The sequence below is a fragment of the Ranitomeya variabilis genome, chromosome 1, assembly GCF_051348905.1.
Source record: "Ranitomeya variabilis isolate aRanVar5 chromosome 1, aRanVar5.hap1, whole genome shotgun sequence".
NCBI classification, from domain to species: Eukaryota; Metazoa; Chordata; class Amphibia; order Anura; family Dendrobatidae; genus Ranitomeya; species Ranitomeya variabilis.
In genome coordinates, this window is record NC_135232.1 from 640,362,881 (window position 1) to 640,381,789 (window position 18,909).

The window sequence follows — 18,909 nt, forward strand, 5'->3', positions numbered from 1 at the left end:
AAAGTAGCCACTGAAGTGGAAGATCTACAACGAGATAACATTTTACAACTCTGTGACCTTGAAGACATCTTCCATAATCATTTTTTACGCCTTTACATCTATTCCATTTTTTTATATATATATTTTGACGGTAAAGCTATATATTGTTTGTTATCTCTTTGATTGATCTTTTTGCTATTCTTTCCTCTTACATCTTCTTTTCCTGTCTCCTGCAAGCTTACACTGGCCTTTTCTATTCTACAGACCATAAAAACAAAACCTCTATATTAAACATGCGGATAATGGCGAGCTACATAGGAACTGATGAATTTTACCGTTAGACTAAAATTGCCGTTTCCTTTAAACCGATGCCACGTGGAAGCTTCTCCATATAAAACGGATAGATTGGATACTTCATTGCGCTGTATGTTTATACATAACCTGTGTTTTAATCTATCAATTTCCAAACCTGTCTAGCAGATGAAGGAATATTCCTTCAATTATTCCATTACCGGTTGCTAAGCAACCCCTGTATCCCTTACCAATCGGCGGAGGGTACTTTGATCACGTGTTCTCTGCGATTTCTCCTTTGCCATTAATTGCCTGTTTAAAGAAATAAAAGAACAATCTTGATTGTGTTTCCTGTTTGCCTTTTGTCCATGGATTTTTTTTATTCTTTATTATCTGTTCGAGAGAAATTATTACAGCCCTGACGGGAAAAAAAAAGCTTCAAGTCTAGAAAAATGTGAATCTTGATGACATTGTCTACAGGATAGGATTGGCGTTGGTAAGAAAGAAGAGGTTGACGCTGCCACCGTTCGCAAATCACGCGTCAGCCATAAGGGCAGATATTTCCATTTTCTATAGATGGAAGACTAACCCAGTAGCATTGTACAGACTGGTTCCCTTGTTACAGACAAGATTAGAAAAGGTTGACCAGCTTTAAGACTACTGTAGCACCGTAATTAAAGGCAGAAGCAAAGAAGGATCATACGAACGTCGTGAGTAGAGCAAGGTCATAGCTGCAGCTAATCATTTCTTCTGCTCTCATCATGGCTGATTTTTAAAAATGGAGCATGAGGTTAAATATTCCCACAAGATGTTATTTTTTTTATGCTGTATTAAGCAGAGCAATATATAAAAGGTGAAGAGGAGAGTCAGGTGGGATGAAGCCCGTAATCTGTTGTCTAAGCCCCCGCTTGCAGTGGGATTCGCTCTCTGGTGTCTCTGCGCGTTTCAGAAGCCTCCGTCCTTGTCTGTGTCAGCGACCTCGATAAAAAAAACAAATTCCCAACTCTTCTCCGCCAGGAAAAAGGCCCTGGAATTCATGCAAATCACATTAATTCTGGCATCTCCCTGGTGAGCCCGCTATAAACTGCAGCCTAATTAAATATTTTTTAACGATGTGAGTAATTTTTGCCACGGGGCGGATTCAGGGGGAAATTTAATATGAGATCACAAAAGCTGTTCCCAGCGTTGATTCTGTAAATTAATAACTACGAGCCAAGTGGAGAAACATACAGAGCGAATAACAGGATAGTGGAGAAGTGCAAGGACCGTCATTCTGATTTCTTAATACACCAGACATTTCTTACTATGTGTCCTCATGTGAACAGTCTCTATGTTTTCTTTGGGTGTCACTATAGTTAATCTTCAGTGACAATATAAAAAGAGCTTTAACCAATGCATCTGATATGTAAGGGTGCTTTCTCATTGCGTTCTGTGTCCCTGTTGTGCATACATCCAAAATACCCCGCAAAACGGGATGCATGCGCCGACAGTGCCATAAACTATAATGGTGACAGGAGTGTATGCTTACAGGAGGTGGACACTGAGACATAGTAGACTACATCTGAGGGTCCGCCTCCTGTAGGCCTAAAAACTCCCAAAAAAAATGGGAACGGCATAGAGCACGTTCGCTCTGCCATCACCATTACAGTCTATGGCCCCATTGGCGCATGCATCTGAACCCCGTTTAGCATCAGATATCAGACATATGCCCCAATGGGAGTTACAAAAAAGGCAGTAAAGCCGCACCCTATAATTATATAGTCTCTATGGACATCAGGGCGCACGTCCTCACCAGGGGGTCCATCCCAGATAGAACATCCAAATCCAAGACAAAGGTCTTCGGACCGAAACGTTGCCGCAGGAGGCAGAATAAATATGTGAGCTGCTTTTCACTGTCTGATGTGGCGCTGTCCTTTTCTTCAGTTTGGATTTATATGCCCCAATGGGGGCACAGAACGCAGTGTGAAAGCACCCTAACCTATAGACCATATATAACCTATCCAGGTATATTCCACTGACTAGTAATATAAGGAAGCCTATGGATACAGCTCACTCATCAAATATAGGTCTGTTGTTCAATCTGGTCCCTGGGCAATCCACTCTGCTGAGCTTGTGAAGTATCGAGCAATTTTGTTCGAAGTAATGGAAATTTTTTTTTTAAATCCAGCAAAGCGATTTAAAAGTAAAAATTCTGTCTTATGACTTCCTAAAAAATGGTACAAAACCTCAGATGGAAACAAAATGAGCAAATACCCTTCTGTAGGTTAGTAAAATGTAATAGTACTTATAAATAAGATAGGGTACTTCATAAACACTGTTTTTGATCCCAAAAATTGTAAAAGTAATCTCACCACGTCAAGGTGTACCCAAATCAGGACAGTTCTATATTGTCTCTAATATTACATTTTTAACGTGTCAAAAATCACCTCAATGTGAATAAGGGCAGAGCAGGACTGAGACCCGACTGTGGGCACCCAGCCACAGGAAACTATATAAATGCAATGTCCAGCTCAAGAAAAGGGGGTCCAAGCACTTGTTTGTACTGTGCACAAAAATCTACATGTTGCTTGCATACCAACTTATATTCTGTCTAATTTTTCTTGTTTTTTCATTAGAATAGCGCGTTTCGAATCTAGCTGACTCTTAGTAGACATCTACAATTAAGAGTTGAGATTCAAAACGCGTCAGTAATTTTGAATGATTTTAATTAAGTCACAATAAAGAATTTTTGCTTTCAATTCTCTTTGTTGAATTGAAAAACCTTTTTTTTTTTTTTTTTAAATATTCCAAACAGTACTATACATTGGATATTCTGACAGAGGTATAATTCGCTAGTTGCTAAGGTTTTAATCGCACTTGGGCCACATTAGTAGACTCATTATTGTAAATTGCATTGGATTGTAATACAACGCATTTCAAATTTGTCTTCTGTTTTTTGTTATGTCTTATATAACTAGGCTTTATCCAAAATTATGTAAATATAGACATAGTCTGCAAAATTAATCTACTTTCGCAATTTTAGACTTGCAACAAAGCTACCGCAATGAGCTACACTTGCGTCATATAAGTGAAGTAGCTGATGGATGCCTTACATACAGTACATCTGACGGAGAACTAATTTTCATTCATAAAAATTTTACATTTTCAATAGTAATTTTTCAAAATGTAATTAATTTTGTAAAATATTTCATTATTATTTGCAGGTGGAGTTGACAGGGAGCAGTATGTTTGACTATGTTCATCCAGGGGACCACGTGGAGACAGCAGAGCAACTTGGCATGAAACTTCCACCAGGACGTGGACTTCTCTCACAGAGTGCCAACGATGATGGAGCTAGCTCAGCTTCGTCATCCTCACAGTCTGAGACCCCAGAGCCAGGTGAGTTTACTAATGGTTACAAACATGAGGCTGATCAGTGCTCATTTTGGACAGATTACCTTCCCATGTAGATGGGTCTTAAAGCAATTTTGGCCGATATAAGATACGGCCATCAACTTTCAGGGCTTAGATACAGCATTCTATAATGCTGTATATCTGCCCCCAACCCTACCTGGAAGAACTGAAAAATAAGTTTTATTATATTCACCTGCGGGGCGGTCCTGGTCCGATGGGTGTTGCTGGTCTTGATCCGGCACCTCCCATCTTCTTATGATCGCCGCCCTCCTTCTTGCTTCTTGTGGATGACGCGTCCCTGCATCATCCACACAGGCTCTCCTACATCGTGCTCCTGCGCAGAGCAAATAAGTGCAGTGCGCAGGTGCCGCGGCTCTTTGACCTTTTCTGGCACCTGCGCACTGCAGTACTTTGCTCTGCCCTCAACAGGGCAGAGAAGTACACCTGCACAGGAGCACGTTGTCGGGGAGCCTGTGTGGATGATGCAGAGTCGTATCATCCACAAGAAGCAAGCAGGAAGGGGGTGATCATAAGAAGATGGAAGGTGCCAGACCAAGACCAGCGGCACCCATCGGACTGGACCGCCCCAGGTGAGTATAATAAAAGTTATTTTTCAGTTCTTCCAGGTAGGGTTGGGGGCTTATATACAGCATTATAGAATTTTGTACAGTATATCAGCCCTGAAAGGTGATGGCCGCATCTTGTATCGGCCAAAACTGCTGACAGGTTCCCTTTTAAGGCCGTAGATTTGTTTTGTTAAATGCTGACTGCGCTACAGTCAAAATGTTTGCAAGATTTTTAGTTTTGTGGCTGAAGTATTTTGGGATTTATCATTTAACACTCAAGTCCAGTTAGTTAATTAAAAAAGCACACCAGCCAAAACATGTCTTATGCCCAGTGCAGGGCCTGATAGGGTGGAGCATTACAAGGATTCTTACTTACTTTCGCTACATTTCCACTATGAGTTTTTGGTGAGGATTTTTTTTCCCGAAAAAATGCAAGTAATCTATTTTACTTAATAGGTGCAGAAAATCTACAACATCAAAAACTCACCTAAACTCATTGTGGGGATGTAGATTTGGGTGGTCTTTAAAGCCCGGTGTCATGCTACCCCTCTTAGAACCCGCACTGGGCATCAGTTGTGTAAAGTGGTGCATGATTGTTGACCAAGGGATAGGTGGAAAGGGGGGATAATTTGTGTCAATCCCACCACAGGGTCTCATCATATTAGTTTTTATAGCGAGTGCCTCGATTTTACCAGTACTACTATTGTACAAGTCTTTAAATGGCCAACGGAATTTTGTAAGATAAGACTCAGACATTTCTGTGAAATACTCTAAATAAGCTTAGAGCTCATTGCTTCCATCCCAGAAAATGGTAACGGAAGCGGGGGATCAGCTATAGCCTTGTGTTCCCCCTCTCCTTCATTGTGCTCTGACGATAATTCAAGCATTAGGGGAAAATCCATTTATAAATTAAACAAAATGACTTGATATCCATCGTTCCCCAGTTCATCACGCTGTTCAAACAGCCACGAGATTGGCGTCTTGTCCCTGGCCTTCCGAGAGCCTTAGTAATTAGATCTGTGACGGATTTATCCTTTACTGATTGAAGCTTTAAATTAATTGAAGTTCCACGTTTGTGGTTTTCTGTGTTTTTTTCTTCTCTTTTTCATTGCTAGGTTTTTTTTTTTTTGCCTCCTGCTTATTCTCTTTGGATCAGCCTCTCGAGGAATGTTGGAAACCTCTTTTTTTCTTGTTGTTCACTATGCATGTGAGCACAAAAGGGACAGTGTTTTGGAATTGAGAGGGGCCTCTGAGCCTCTGTTTGTTTAGCTCCTTTACAAGTGGAGGTATCCTTCTTTCAGGCAAAAAAAAAACCCACCCATCTCTTGCTACATGCTCTTTGCTAGTCATGGGACTAATCCAGAATGTATAGTATTGTTGTCGGCATATCTAACTGAAATGAATATAAATCTTCAGGACTGTAATTCCGGGTATGTTTGGATGGAGTAAAATGACTTTCCAGAAATAGTTACAATATCGGAGAGACTTGAAATGTCTTCCCGAAGTTTAATGCTTATACAAACAGTATTACAGCACTATTGATAAAAGTAGGTGTCGGTTTGTATGTTCCTTGGGAGACTACATTCACTGTAATCTCTGCATCTTTGCAGTTTGCATACTGCTTTATTCATATCTCAGCATATATATAAAGTCATAGCTGTTAATTTGTTACATTAAGACTAGACTATACTTACTGTTCCAAAATCTGCGTTGTTATGTGAAAAGTACTGCATAGCACTAATATGACATTTCGACCCGGGCATTTCATACTCCAGTCTAGAACAATAAGCCTGTATGTATGAAATGCAAAGGAAATCTTTGCCTGCTATTAGCTTTTGTAACGCTGTGATAGAACTTACACAAGTTTTCTGGAGAAATATTGTAAATATATATTTTTTTTAGCTGAAATCCGTGTGTTTAAACTTTTTTTTCACTAATGTTTAGAGGGGCCTTATCCTACTAATCCTATCCAGACTCTCTACAGATTTCCTAACCCAAGGAAATAAAATTCAGACACGTTACATTGTTAGCTTCAATGCAACAGTTTGTTACTAATATTATTTTATCCTCCTCTTTTTATACTTATGCAAGGATGCAAATACTTATTATGTACAGTTAGGTCCATATATATTTGGACAGAGACAACATTTTTCTAATTTTGGTTCTAGACATTACCACAATGAATTTTAAACAAAACAATTCAGATGCAGTTGAAGTTCAGACTTTCAGCTTTCATTTGGGGGTATCCACATTAAAATTGGATGAAGGGTTTAGGAGTTTAAGCTCCTTAACATGTGCCACCCTGTTTTTAAAGGGACCGAAAGTAATTGGACAATTGACTCCAAGGCTATTTCATGGACAGGTGTGGGCAATCCCTTCGTTATGTAATTCTCAATTAAGCAGATAAAAGGCCATGAAACTCATGGAAAGAATAAAGTTACGTTAAGACCAAGCACACCATTGTTTTTCTTGTGAAATTCTCAATAAGTTTGATGTCACATGACCCTCTTCCCATTGAAAAAAATAAGGTTGGATCCAAAATGGCCAACTTCAAAATCGCCGCCATGGTCACCACCCATCTTGAAAAGTTTTCCCCCTCCCATGTACTAGTATGCCACAAACAGGAATTTGATATCACCAACAATTCCCATTTTATTTAGGTGTATCCATATGAATGGCCCACCCTGTATACTGCTCTGGTAAAAATTAAGAGACCACCACATCAAAACCCTGTCATGGCCAGCCCAATCTCCAGACCTGAATCCCATTGAATACCTCTGAAATGTAATCAAGAGGATGATGGATAGTCACAAGTAGTGTTGAGCATTCCAATACCGCAAGTATCGGGTATCGGCCGATACTTGCGGTATCGGAATTCCGATACCGAGATCCGATACTTTTGTGGTATCGGGAATCGGAATCGGAAGTTCCCAGTGTATGGTTCCCAGGGTCTGAAGGAGAGGAAACTCTCCTTCAGGCCCTGGGATCCATATCCATGTAAAAAATAAAGAATTAAAATAAAAAATAGGGATATACTCACCCTCTGGCGCGCCCTGGTAGTAACCGGCAGCCTGCTTTGCTTAAAATGAGCGCGTTCAGCACCTTCCATGACGTCACGGCTTCTGATTGGTCGTGTGCGCTCATGTGACCGCCACGCGACCAATCACAAGCCGTGACGTCATTCTCAGGTCCTAAATTCCTAATTCTAGGAATTTAGGACCTGAGAATGACGTCACGGCTTGTGATTGGTCGCGTGGCGGTCACATGAGCGCACGCGACCAATCAGAAGCCGTGACGTCATGGAAGGCCCTAAACGCGCTCATTTTAAGCAAAGAAGGCTGCCGGTTAACAGCGGTGAGGTGCAGGGGCCTCCGGAGAGGTGAGTATATCAATATTTATTATTTTAATTCTTTATTTTACACATTAATATGGATCCCAGGGCCTGAAGGAGAGTTTCCTCTCCTTCAGACCCTGGGAACCATCAGGATACCTTCCGATACTTGGTGTCCCATTGACTTGTATTGGTATCGGGTATCGGTATCGGCGATATCCAATACTTTTTGGGTATCGGCCGATACTATCCGATACCGATACTTTCAAGTATCGGACGGTATCGCTCAACACTAGTCACAAGCCATCAAACAAAGAAGAACTGCTTACATTTTTGCTCCATAAGCAGGGTGAAAGATTGGTGGAAAGCATGCCAAGACGCATGAAAGCTGTGATTAAAAATCATGGTTATTCCACAAAATATTGATTTCTTAACTCTTCCTGAGTTAAAACATTAGTATTGTTGACTCTAAATTATTATGAACTTGTTTCTTTACATTATTTGAGGTCTGAAAGCACTGGGCTTTTTAAATTTTGACCATTTCTCCTTTTCAAAAAAAAAAAAAATATACAAAATTTATTGGTTGGAACTTCAGAGACAATTTGCAAGAAGTTTATAGAATAAAAGAACAATTTACATTTTACTCAAAAATATACCTATAAAGAGAAAAATCAGACAAGCTGAACATTTTGCAGTGGTCTCTTAATTTTTGCCAGAGCTGTATATATATACGGTGTGTGTAGATAGATAGATATATATATATACACATACACGCATATTTATATATGCATTCAATTTTCTACTAAATGTTTGCCCCTTTTGGCTATTATTTTACACTTCTAATTCTAATACTTCAAATTCTAAAAAAATGTACAGAAAGTACGAACATTTACCATTGTCTTATAGATGTTAATACAGCGAAAAATCATTGGATGAAATCTTTTATTACTTATTAGCTAAACTTCTTGTATGATCATTGTAAGATTGTGGTGACGATTTAGGGTGTACCTCAGTAGTTAGAGACTTTGTGTAATATGCAGATTATTGGATTTTTTTTATGCAGATGATAAAGACTTTTCTTTCTGCTGGACTGAGCAGAAAAGAATTTTAAGGGGTTATTAATTTGGCAGATTTTTAGCAGAAATTTCTGTGCCTGTCGTATTCATTTGAATTGCGGAGATGTCGCAGAAATGTCTGCCATAAATCTGCTGCATTTTGCCAATTGCTTATTGCCTGAGGAATGAAAGGAAGTCGCTGTGGACAAATGAAACCATGATTGTGACATTTGGCAAGAATGGGAAATGTCTACCGGTATTTATTTAACTTATGCAACTTGCTACTCATCAAGGTACATGTGATGGTCTGTGGTCGGATGGCCTGAAATAAAAATTTGGAGCATAAATCTATAGGTATGCGCAAGTGTAATCAATGAGAAAAGGATATTAGCTGCAAACACAACGTTGTCATAAACCAAAGTCAATTATACCAAAGTCTGCGCTATAAATACCCTTTCATCCAATTGAGAAAGAGAGAAAAAATGTTTAATAGAAATAAAGTTTAAAATATAACTGTAAGATCGAACATCATAAAAAAAAATAAACATAATCTTTATAATAATACTCTAGACCAATGAAGAGTCCATATATCATATCAAACTGAAGAAAGTGCATAGTGCTGAAGTTACCTTTCTTTCACCTGCTAGAGGCGATGTTGCAGTCTGAATCAAAGGGTTTCCACTCAAGTCCTCCTCCGTAGAAATTATAGTAGCAGCTCAGGAATACATTTTCTTTGGGAGCGCTGTCCCGGCCCATGACACACGCTCCCTGGGCCTCCTCTCCGGTGGTGCGCAAGCGTGGTAAATTCGCGGTCAAAACCTGCAGTGCAGCAATCAGCCGGCAGGACCTTGTGTGACGTCAACATCGCCTCTAGCAGGTGAAGGAAAGGTAACTTCAGCACTGTGCACTTTCTTCAGTTTGATATGTGACTTTGCAAAACTTAAGACTTTTGTGCACCAATTGCTTCATCCGGATATTCTTGGACTCTTCATTGGTCTAGAGTATTATTATACAGATTCTGTGACTTTTTTATGATGTTCGATCTTAGTTATATTTAAAACCTTTATTTCTATTAAACATTTTTCTCTCTTTCGCAATTGGATGAAAGGGTATTTATAGCGCAGACTTTGGTATAATTGAAATAAAAATTTACTTTAATCCTAATTGTGTGTCTATATGGCATGATCTAATTTCTTTTATAATATACTTTAGTCAAAAAGTCTCTATTAGGCTAGTCCTTGCTCCACTGAGCATGCGTCAATTATCAACACCGACATTGCGCAGTAGATTCTTGTTAATGTGCAATATGCACAGTGACAATGCGCTCGCTCTCCGGCTCTGATGAAAAGTGACAAGCCAGCAATAGAGTGCACTGTTAGTGCACATTGCAAGAGTACCTGGCGTACAAGTGACTCCAACCTCTGCCCCCGATGAGGACTCGTTTGAGTATCCCAGGATGCACTAAGATTCTCAAATGAAGCATCAGAGAGGAAGAAGTTAAAAAAAAAAAAGCAGTTAGCATAGCGAGGAAACGATAGGGACTTTTTAATTGCAGTGAATTAGAAAAGAGATTAGATTATTAAGATTGAAATACAGTTTGGTCTCGGTACACCCCTTTAAATCATTCTGTAGTTTTAATCTCTCCTCTTTATACAAAAATTGGATTTTCAATTTAATTCATTTCATTCTGGTATAATAGCAGATTCTTACTACACATTGTTACCATTAACCATTGCTTGCACTCCATCTGTTTTGCTACATTTCCTTTCTGGTGATCTTGTCTTTCTAATTGTTTGTTCCTGGTTGTTTTGGCATGGAGGCCTTTCAGTATTGTATTTGGCTGTGCCATGGACCCCTCTTGCATGTGGTGGATCAGGATGAAACCCACCCCAAGTTAGCATGCGTTAACCCCACCTGGAGCACATGACACCGATTTGGATATCCTACTAATTTACCATCTCCTACCCCATACCTGGCCTGCTTCATTTACTTTTTCACCTATACATTTACGTTTGCTGTTCTTCTCGCCCTCTCGTATACATTTCCATTTTGTTTTCATTTTGCCTCCCCTCCTCCCTTCTTGCGCGCTAGCATTCTCTCCTTCTTCCACAGCGCTGCGTACTGCTGTCTCTTGTGGCTCGCTAGCAATTCAATTACAGAGACGAGAGATAGCGAGTCTCTGGCGGAGAAAAGGCCCCGTCTGACAAGAAATATGACAGCCTACTTACAGGGTGTTTATGCAGTTAAAATCAACCTCACCACACCTGCAGTATGGTAAATGTCAGGGTTTGTGGGTTTAACAGCGGCAAACCTGTGAGTAAATCTGCATGTTTGCATACACCTTGCTTCCCAGCATCTGCTGTTGTCGGATTTGCATATGTCCGTTTCTATCAGGAATGCAGGTAGTACTTGTATCAGTGGCATTAAAATACGACATTTTCTTAGAAAGGTGTTGTATCAGCTAGTACTATAGAGAGGCAATGCCACACAGTGCTTGTGATCACATTATATATGGTTATGGTATCTGATGCGCACAAAGTTCGCCCACTCCATCGGTAGATTGGCTGTGAAGATCCTCGGCACGCGAAGTAAGAGCTCCTACTTGGCTTGAGATGCAGACAAAGCAAGGTATCAAGTCATTTGGATATAAAACTTCACTAGTTTATTAGTACAGCTTAAAAGGTACCGACGCGTTTCAGAGATAGAATTTTTCTAACCATAGTATCGACACCACTGGCATTTAGATTGCAGGTCCAGGTATGGAATTTACAGTAGGACCCTTATAGGTATAGTACCTTCTACCTTACATAAGTAGCACTTTCCTTACCAATAAAAACCCAAGGGACCCTAACACAAATGCGAACTGGCGTTAACATCTAGTGCATGAATGTGTCGTCCCAAATTTTCAGCATTATAGGGATCACAAGGCAGTGACTTCAACCCGAATCAGCAACTAACTAAAAGTTGTTTCATAAACTTATCATGAAATCTCAAATCCTTCCACAAAAAACCTCCCCCCTATACAGCAGCTGAATTGTCCATAAATGTGGCCCCCTCCTTAATGAATCCTGATAATTCTGGGTGAATAGCAAGCAGCAGAGACCTTGTGAGGAGATGAACCATTTATTCTGCCTGCATGCGCACTTTTTTCTTTATCGTAATTATTTCCAAGTCAGATCTCCTCCCTGATTTCCTAACGGGCCTTTCTCTCTCCGAACAACATCCCGGATCCAGAGGCCGTGATAATTCAAACCCCAAACCTCACGGGTCCTGTACCTTCTTTTTTTTTTTTCCTTCCTCTTCTTCTTTTTTTTTTTATTCTGCATTTTTTCCAAGGACATTTTTATTACAAAGCTGATGAAATTTGCATATTAATTTGTTCCTTTCAATTTTTCTTTTTTTTTTCTTAAGATTAGACGTGACAGGCGGGTATCGGAGCTTTTGATAGTTAGAATGGATAAAACCATCCAAAACGCATTGGGATTGCTGAGGGAAGGCAAGGGGGAGGTTAATTCACTGCTCTATCAGTTTAATTTAACCCTCCAGTTCCCTAAGGGAAGTGTCATACATTGATGGGATCTCACCTAAGTTACTGAACTCACTTCTTGTGCACATTATTAAGATACATAAATGACTTTGCTAGGGAACCAGTTATATTGGGAGAACTATGTAATATGGATGTCGTCTTCTCACATGTCGTCTTCTCCTAGGGTACCTTGATAACCTTAGCTTTACGGAGACTAGGTTTCCTTTTTTTTGTTACATGGGCTATTCAGGATTCAATTTTCTTTGCCTAAAGGGTTGCATACATAGAAAGTAAATAACAGAGTTATGCAAATCCTCCTTAGCTCCAGCACTACTTCGCCGCCGCGGCACTGGTCTTTGTTGACAAACAGGAGGCTGACGTTACCACTTCAGTGCAACTGATATATGCAGTCAATGACTTGGCTCAGTAATGATGGCAGTGTAGACTGCATGAGCCACTGAGGTCAGTGATTGGCAGCAGAGGTCAGTTATGTGCTGCATTCTGTCAACTTCACATTCAGGGCAGTAGAGAGGCAGTGCTGGATCTTGGGAGGGTGAGAATAACTGTGTTTGTTAGCTTTTAAGTATGGAACAATTTGCACAAATAAAATTACTGTAAGCATGCCCAGCCACTGTAAGCAATCCCCATTACTGTAATCATGCCCAGCCACTGTAAGCAACCCCCATTACTATAAGCATGCCCAGCCACCATGCCCAGCCACTGTAAGCAACCCCCATTACTATAAGCATGCCCAGCCACTGTAAGCAATCACCATTTCTGCAAGCATGCCCAGCCACGGCAAGCAATCCCCATTACTGTAAGCAATCCCCATTACTATAAGCATGCCCAGCCACTGTAAGCAATCATCATTTCTATAAGCATGCCCAGCCACTGTAAGCAATCCCCAATACTGTAAGCATGCACAGCCACTATAAGCAATCCCCATTACTATAAGCATTCCCAGCCACTGTAAGCAATCACCATTTCTGTTAGCATGCCCAGCCACTGTAAGCAATCCCCATTACTATAAGCATGCCCAGCGACTGTAAGCATTCCCCATTTTTGTAAGCATGCCCAGCCACTGTAAGCATTCCCCATTACTGTAAGCATGCCCAGCCACTGTAAGCATTCCCGATTAGTGTAATCTTGCCCAGCCACTGTAAGCATGCTGCACCACTGTAAGCATGCCCAACCACCGTAAGCACTCCCCATTACTGTAAGCATGCCCAGACATTGAAAGCACGCCCCATTACTATAAGCATGCCCCACCACTGTAAGCATGCCCCATTACTGTAATGATGCCCAGCCATTGTAAGCATGCCCCGCCACTGTAGGCTAGGCACGCTCTGCCACTTTGACAGCCAGCTTCTTTGTGTCACAGCCAATATTTTAATCCAGAGCTACATTCACAATTTTGTTGGCTTCAGAGCTGAATTCTAGGTTACGGTATATCTTAATACAAGATAATTACGGTATTTAGATGCACCAATTCTGGCACTTTGTCCATCTCTTCCCACATGCCCTGTAGCGGTGGCAAGTGGGGTTTATATTTGTGGGGTTGATGTCACCTTTGCATTGTCCGGTGACAACAAGCCCAAGGCTTAGTAATGGAGAGTCATCTGTAAGACTCCTATCCATTACTAATCCTATAGTTACATGGTAAATCAAGACACAGCCAGAATAAAGTCTTTTGTTTGAAATAAAACAAAAAAACACTTTCACTTTTTTATTTAAAAATAGCAAAGTTATACTCCCCTAACGCCTAATTCTTCAGAATTCCCCATAGGTGTTCTGTTGGGTTCAGATCAGGAGAAACTTGGCCGCTGAATCACTTTCACCCTGTTCTTCAAAAATGCAATAGAAGCTTTAGATGTGTGATTTGAATCATCATCATTGCCAAGGGCACGGAGTGATGGCAGCATCTTTTTCAAAAACATTTATCTTGGTCTTATTACTCCAGAGTATAGAGTCCCAGTAGTCTTCATATTTTCCATGAGCCCTGGCAAATAATAGGCGTTTTTTTTTCTATATCGGCTCTAGTTGGGACTTCCTTCATGGATTACACCCATTTCTCTGCAGTGTACTCTGTATTTTGTCATGGGAAGCACTCGCTCCCGATTTGGCATCCTACTTCTTTAGCTAACTGCAGTGAACTTTCATGTCAATTTTCTTCAACCCTTCTCATCAGAAGACGCACTATTGAGTTGTTAATTTCCGTGATCAGCTTGGATGTCTCTGTGAGATGATTGCAGTTCTATCTTTGTTAAATTTTTGGATCTCATTTGCTATAGTATTCTGACTGATAAGTAATGATTTGCTGATCTTGTAACCCTCGCCTTTCTTGTGTAAAGAAAGTATTTTCTTTCTCATTTCTTGTGACATTTCTCTTCCTTGTGGTGCCTTTGCTGACGGCATGAAATGGGAAGGGGTTTTCTTTAAGTAACATCCTTTAATAGTCAACTGTCTGATGGACACCTGAGTAATGAATAATTAGACTTACCTGTGGTTGAATTCATATTAATTAATTAATTTTGTAGTCTAAACTCTGCAACATGGTTTTAAATTAAATTGTTAGGAAAATAACAATCATGTTTGTTGTCCATCGCCCATATTTGTGAGAGTACCGTATTTTTCGGACTATAAGACGCATTGAACCATAAGATGCACCTAGGTTTTAAAGGAGTAAATTAGGGAAAAAAATTTGAAGCAAAAAATGTGGTCAATTCTGTACTTAATATCCCCTATCTTGGTATATATGGTCCCCCATCCCCATCCTGATACACATAGCCCCCTCATCGCTACCCTGGTATGCATGGCCCCCTCATCCTTATCTTGATATGCATGGATTCCTCATCCCTATCCTGGTATGCATTTCTCCCTCATCCCTACCCTGGTATGCATGCCCCTTCATCCCTATCCTGGCAGGAATGATCGCCCTCATCCCTATCCTAGTATGCATGGTCCCATCCCTGTCCTTGTATGCAGGGCCCCCATCTCGTCCTAGTATGCATGGCCCCCATCCTTATCCTGGTATGCAGGGCCCCCATCTCATCCAAATATGCATGGCCCCCATCCTTATCCTGGTATGCAGGGCCCCCATCTCGTCGTAGTATGCATGGGGCCCATCCCTATTCTGGTATGATTAGTTCCCATCCCGGTCCTGGTATGCTTGACCTTATCCCTATAATTGGCCCCCACCCCCATCCTAGTATGCATGGCTTCATCAGAAAACATTAAAAGAAAAAAAACATTACACTTACCTTTCAGGCGCTCCCTCGCAGCATCCTGCTCCATTGCCAGCATCTTCTATAAGCTTGTAAGCAGCGCATGGCAATGACATCATGCGCTGCTCACAAGCAGAGCACAGCTGCCGGAATACTCATTGCTCTGCACACCGGGACTGTCCGACCAGAGATCATTGAGTATTCATTGCACCTCAGTAGCACGCACAGTGTCAGCCGGAGCCTTCCTGCAGCTGCTGGTGGTCACGTTAATATTCACCTCTCTGGGGGTTTCTCTTAAGTAGTGGCACACGTGACCACTGGCAGCAGCAAGAAGCTGGCGGCTGACACTGTGTGCGCTACTGAAGAGCATTAAATACTCACTGCTCTCTGCTTGCACAGTCCTGGTGTACAGAGCATTGAGTATTCTGGCATCTACTCTTTGGCTTGCAAGCGGCGCATGACATCCCTGCCATGCGCTGCTTATAAGCATAAAGCAGCTGCTGGCAATGGAGCAGGACTCTGCGAGGGAGCGTCGCCAAGGTAAGTGTAATGTTCTGGGGTTTTTTTTGTTTATGCTTTCTTATGGGGCCATGCATGCCAGGACCAGGGTTGGGGCCAATCATACCAAGACACTATTAAAGAGAAATTAATATTCATTGCTCTCCTCACCCATGGGCGTGGATTGCAGTGAATTTTCATTTCTCTTTAGCAGTGGGCACAAGAGTTAGCCGAAGCCGCCGGCTCCAGCCACCTGTGACCTGCTGCTCCGCCGATGCCGCTCCCCCACCTACCCACCACAGCCAGAGCCGGCCCGTACATCTGAACTATAAGACGCACCCTTCATTTTTCTCCACATTTTTGGAGGAAAAAAGTGCATCTTATAGTCCAAAAAATACCGTATTTTGTATTCGGTTATCCCATGGAAAATGTTGATTCTGACAGGAGAGAGAGAGAGAGATATTCGGGTCTCCACATTGTTTTCAATGGGGTTCTAATTCAAGTTTAGGCGCATTTCTGGTACTCTAACCCAGCTTTGGCATAAAGTTTGGGTCGGGTGTCAGAACCTGAACTTCCAGGGGTCCGCTCATCCCTGTTCACTATACATGAAGGTTACAGCTCATCCTCTCCCCATATTATAGAATTATCTTTGGCCAGTTCAGTGGATGCCCTGAAAATATTTTTATGAAAGTAAGTGAAAATGACTCGTTCTGCTTATGTCCATGTGGCTGATGAAAAGAACAGAACATTTTTGCCTGATAATAGGCTTGGTGGCCATTGGGGAAAATGAAACAAGATTTCTGATATTTTTTTTCTATACATGTTTGGTGATATGGAAAATAGAAAAAAAAGTAATGTAAACTCTTACTTTGCCCTGGATTCATGTGTACCATGGATTCATCCCCCAAAGAGGAGTACAATTAGGGTATTACATATTGTATAAACTTTTCTTCTTGGGGAAGTTTACACAGTCCGGCCAATAAAAAAAAAAAAAAATCTTTCGAATTGTGTATATAGCCGTCCCTTAACACATTCATTAGCTACATGTCTCTGACATGGGGACAATTCCTGTCTTGAAATATTGAATGCATTTCCTCGCTCCTGCTGTGTGTATGTGTGTGCAAAAGGGTGTTAGAGGGCGCAACTGCGAAACAGCCCCCCTCCTCCGCTCAGCCGTCTTCCACAATCCATCTCTCTCTTCTCATCGCTGCGAGGCCTCATTGGGGATACATACATTAAGCCCTTTAAATCGTTTATAATAAATCTTTGTCTAAGGCTCATTTTGACAGTCTCTCTCTCTTCCCCTCTCGCTCTCTCTCTTTATCTGACCCTTTTAAAAGAGCTCCTTTTAAAAGAGAATCCTCAATAGTCTGTTAATCCACTGGGTGTACTGACAGAGAGAGAGCAGACAGAGAGAGACAAGAAAGGCAAAAAGATACAGCCCCAGGAAATATACACACACAACGCAGTGCATTTACACAGAGCTGGTGCATGCAGACTGCTTATTAACCTATTTCCTGCCACCACGGCTCTGCGCTACCGTTACTGTCACAAAGTAGCTTCCCATTAAAATAGCACTTCTGCATTGATCATTCTGGGAGAAAGTATTAACCCCTTTATGACGATATCATTCTGATCTGATAACTAGATACAGTCCAATAGTGACACGTTGGGCCCAGACCAGGCTTCATGGGGTCATTTAGATCTGACCCTGCTAACATGACACTGAGCAGCAAAGGCACAATTCATAGTAGAGGGCTCGATTTTATCAAGGCAATTATTATAAATGATCTTAGTTTATATCAATAAAGTCAGTTCTAATATCCACCATATGTATTTAATAAAATCCCCCCTTAAATATGACCTCATGCACATGATTGTTTTTTTGGAAGTCTCAAATTCAGTGTCTTTTATGTGATCCATAGACTCATGCTATGTTTTAGTTTTTCTGTCCGTGAGATTGTGTCTATAAGTGTACAGAAATGGTGTATTTGGGGTTCTCGATAGACCTTTGTTACCTAGTATTGAGGAGGGCAATGGGGACTTGTAGTTATACATAAAGGTAATTTGTTGGAGCATTGGAGATAGCAGAGCACTGCACTCGGTTGGTCTTCTGTACTCCTATAACATTGGATGGAGCAGCAGTGCACATGGTTGATCATCTCTCCTTTCACACGGGTGTCTTCAGAACCTCGCTTTTCGAGATCAGTGGAGTGCCTCGGGTTGGACTACCAGAGATCACTAAGACTGACATTAGCCCTTTAAAGGGAATCTGTCAGCCGTTTTTTGCTACCTCATCTGAGAGCAGCACAAGTTCTTAGGTGTAGCATGTAGTAGAGCTTAGAAAGCTAACTCCGTCCCCACCAGGCTTTCTATGTTCACAGTCTATTGACAGTGAGCTGCTTATCGGAGTATGGGGTGTGGTCTGACCAGGGCTCACAGGAGGTGTGGTCCAGGCAGAGCAGTGATAATCTCCTGCTATTAAAACATTCATTGTGAGCAAACAATAGCACATAGCCTAATAAATGACATATCGCTGGAATCCGAGTCTCTGCCCCTACCCCATGCTGTGCTCAGATTAAATAGCAAAAACCTGCTGACAGATTCCCATTAATGTTTCCATGGAATTTAACCACTAGCATCATCATTTTAGCAGTCAAGCCCCAGTTGAAAAAAATGTGTGAATCCCTGTTCTTAGGATTTAGAATCCTAAAAAATCCCTTTAAGTTGTAGTGGTTGTCCTTACTAATATATTTGGTGACTGCATTACTAATATTTTCATACAGTTCTATTAATGTGTAATAAAGTTGTGTGGGTATTTTTCTAATTTTACATATAATATGTGTATATGGTTTCTTGTTAACCCTCCAAAAACAAGTCTGTAGTTTACTTTCCGGTCTCCATTCACAGTGGCTGCGACATCAGCAGTTCAACACTATGCATTCTCCAATGTAGTATGTCGCCCACTAGTGGCAGTGTTTGTTGCTTGCCTAAACAATATTGTGCTTGGAAAGAATCTTTCATCTCTCTAATGGAAAGCGCTTAA

The 18,909-nt window shown here is 41.1% G+C and overlaps 1 protein-coding gene across 12 annotated transcripts in view; it reads left to right on the forward strand.

The window, feature by feature from the left end:
• NPAS3 (neuronal PAS domain protein 3) overlaps window positions 1-18,909 on the forward strand; it is a 616,056-nt gene that overhangs the window by 510,912 nt on the left and 86,235 nt on the right. For all 12 annotated transcript variants that reach the window (XM_077261116.1, XM_077261131.1, XM_077261123.1 and 9 more), the window contains one exon: window positions 3,474-3,648. In XM_077261116.1, the coding sequence (XP_077117231.1) occupies window positions 3,474-3,648 (175 nt within the window). The remainder of the gene's footprint in view (window positions 1-3,473; window positions 3,649-18,909) is intronic.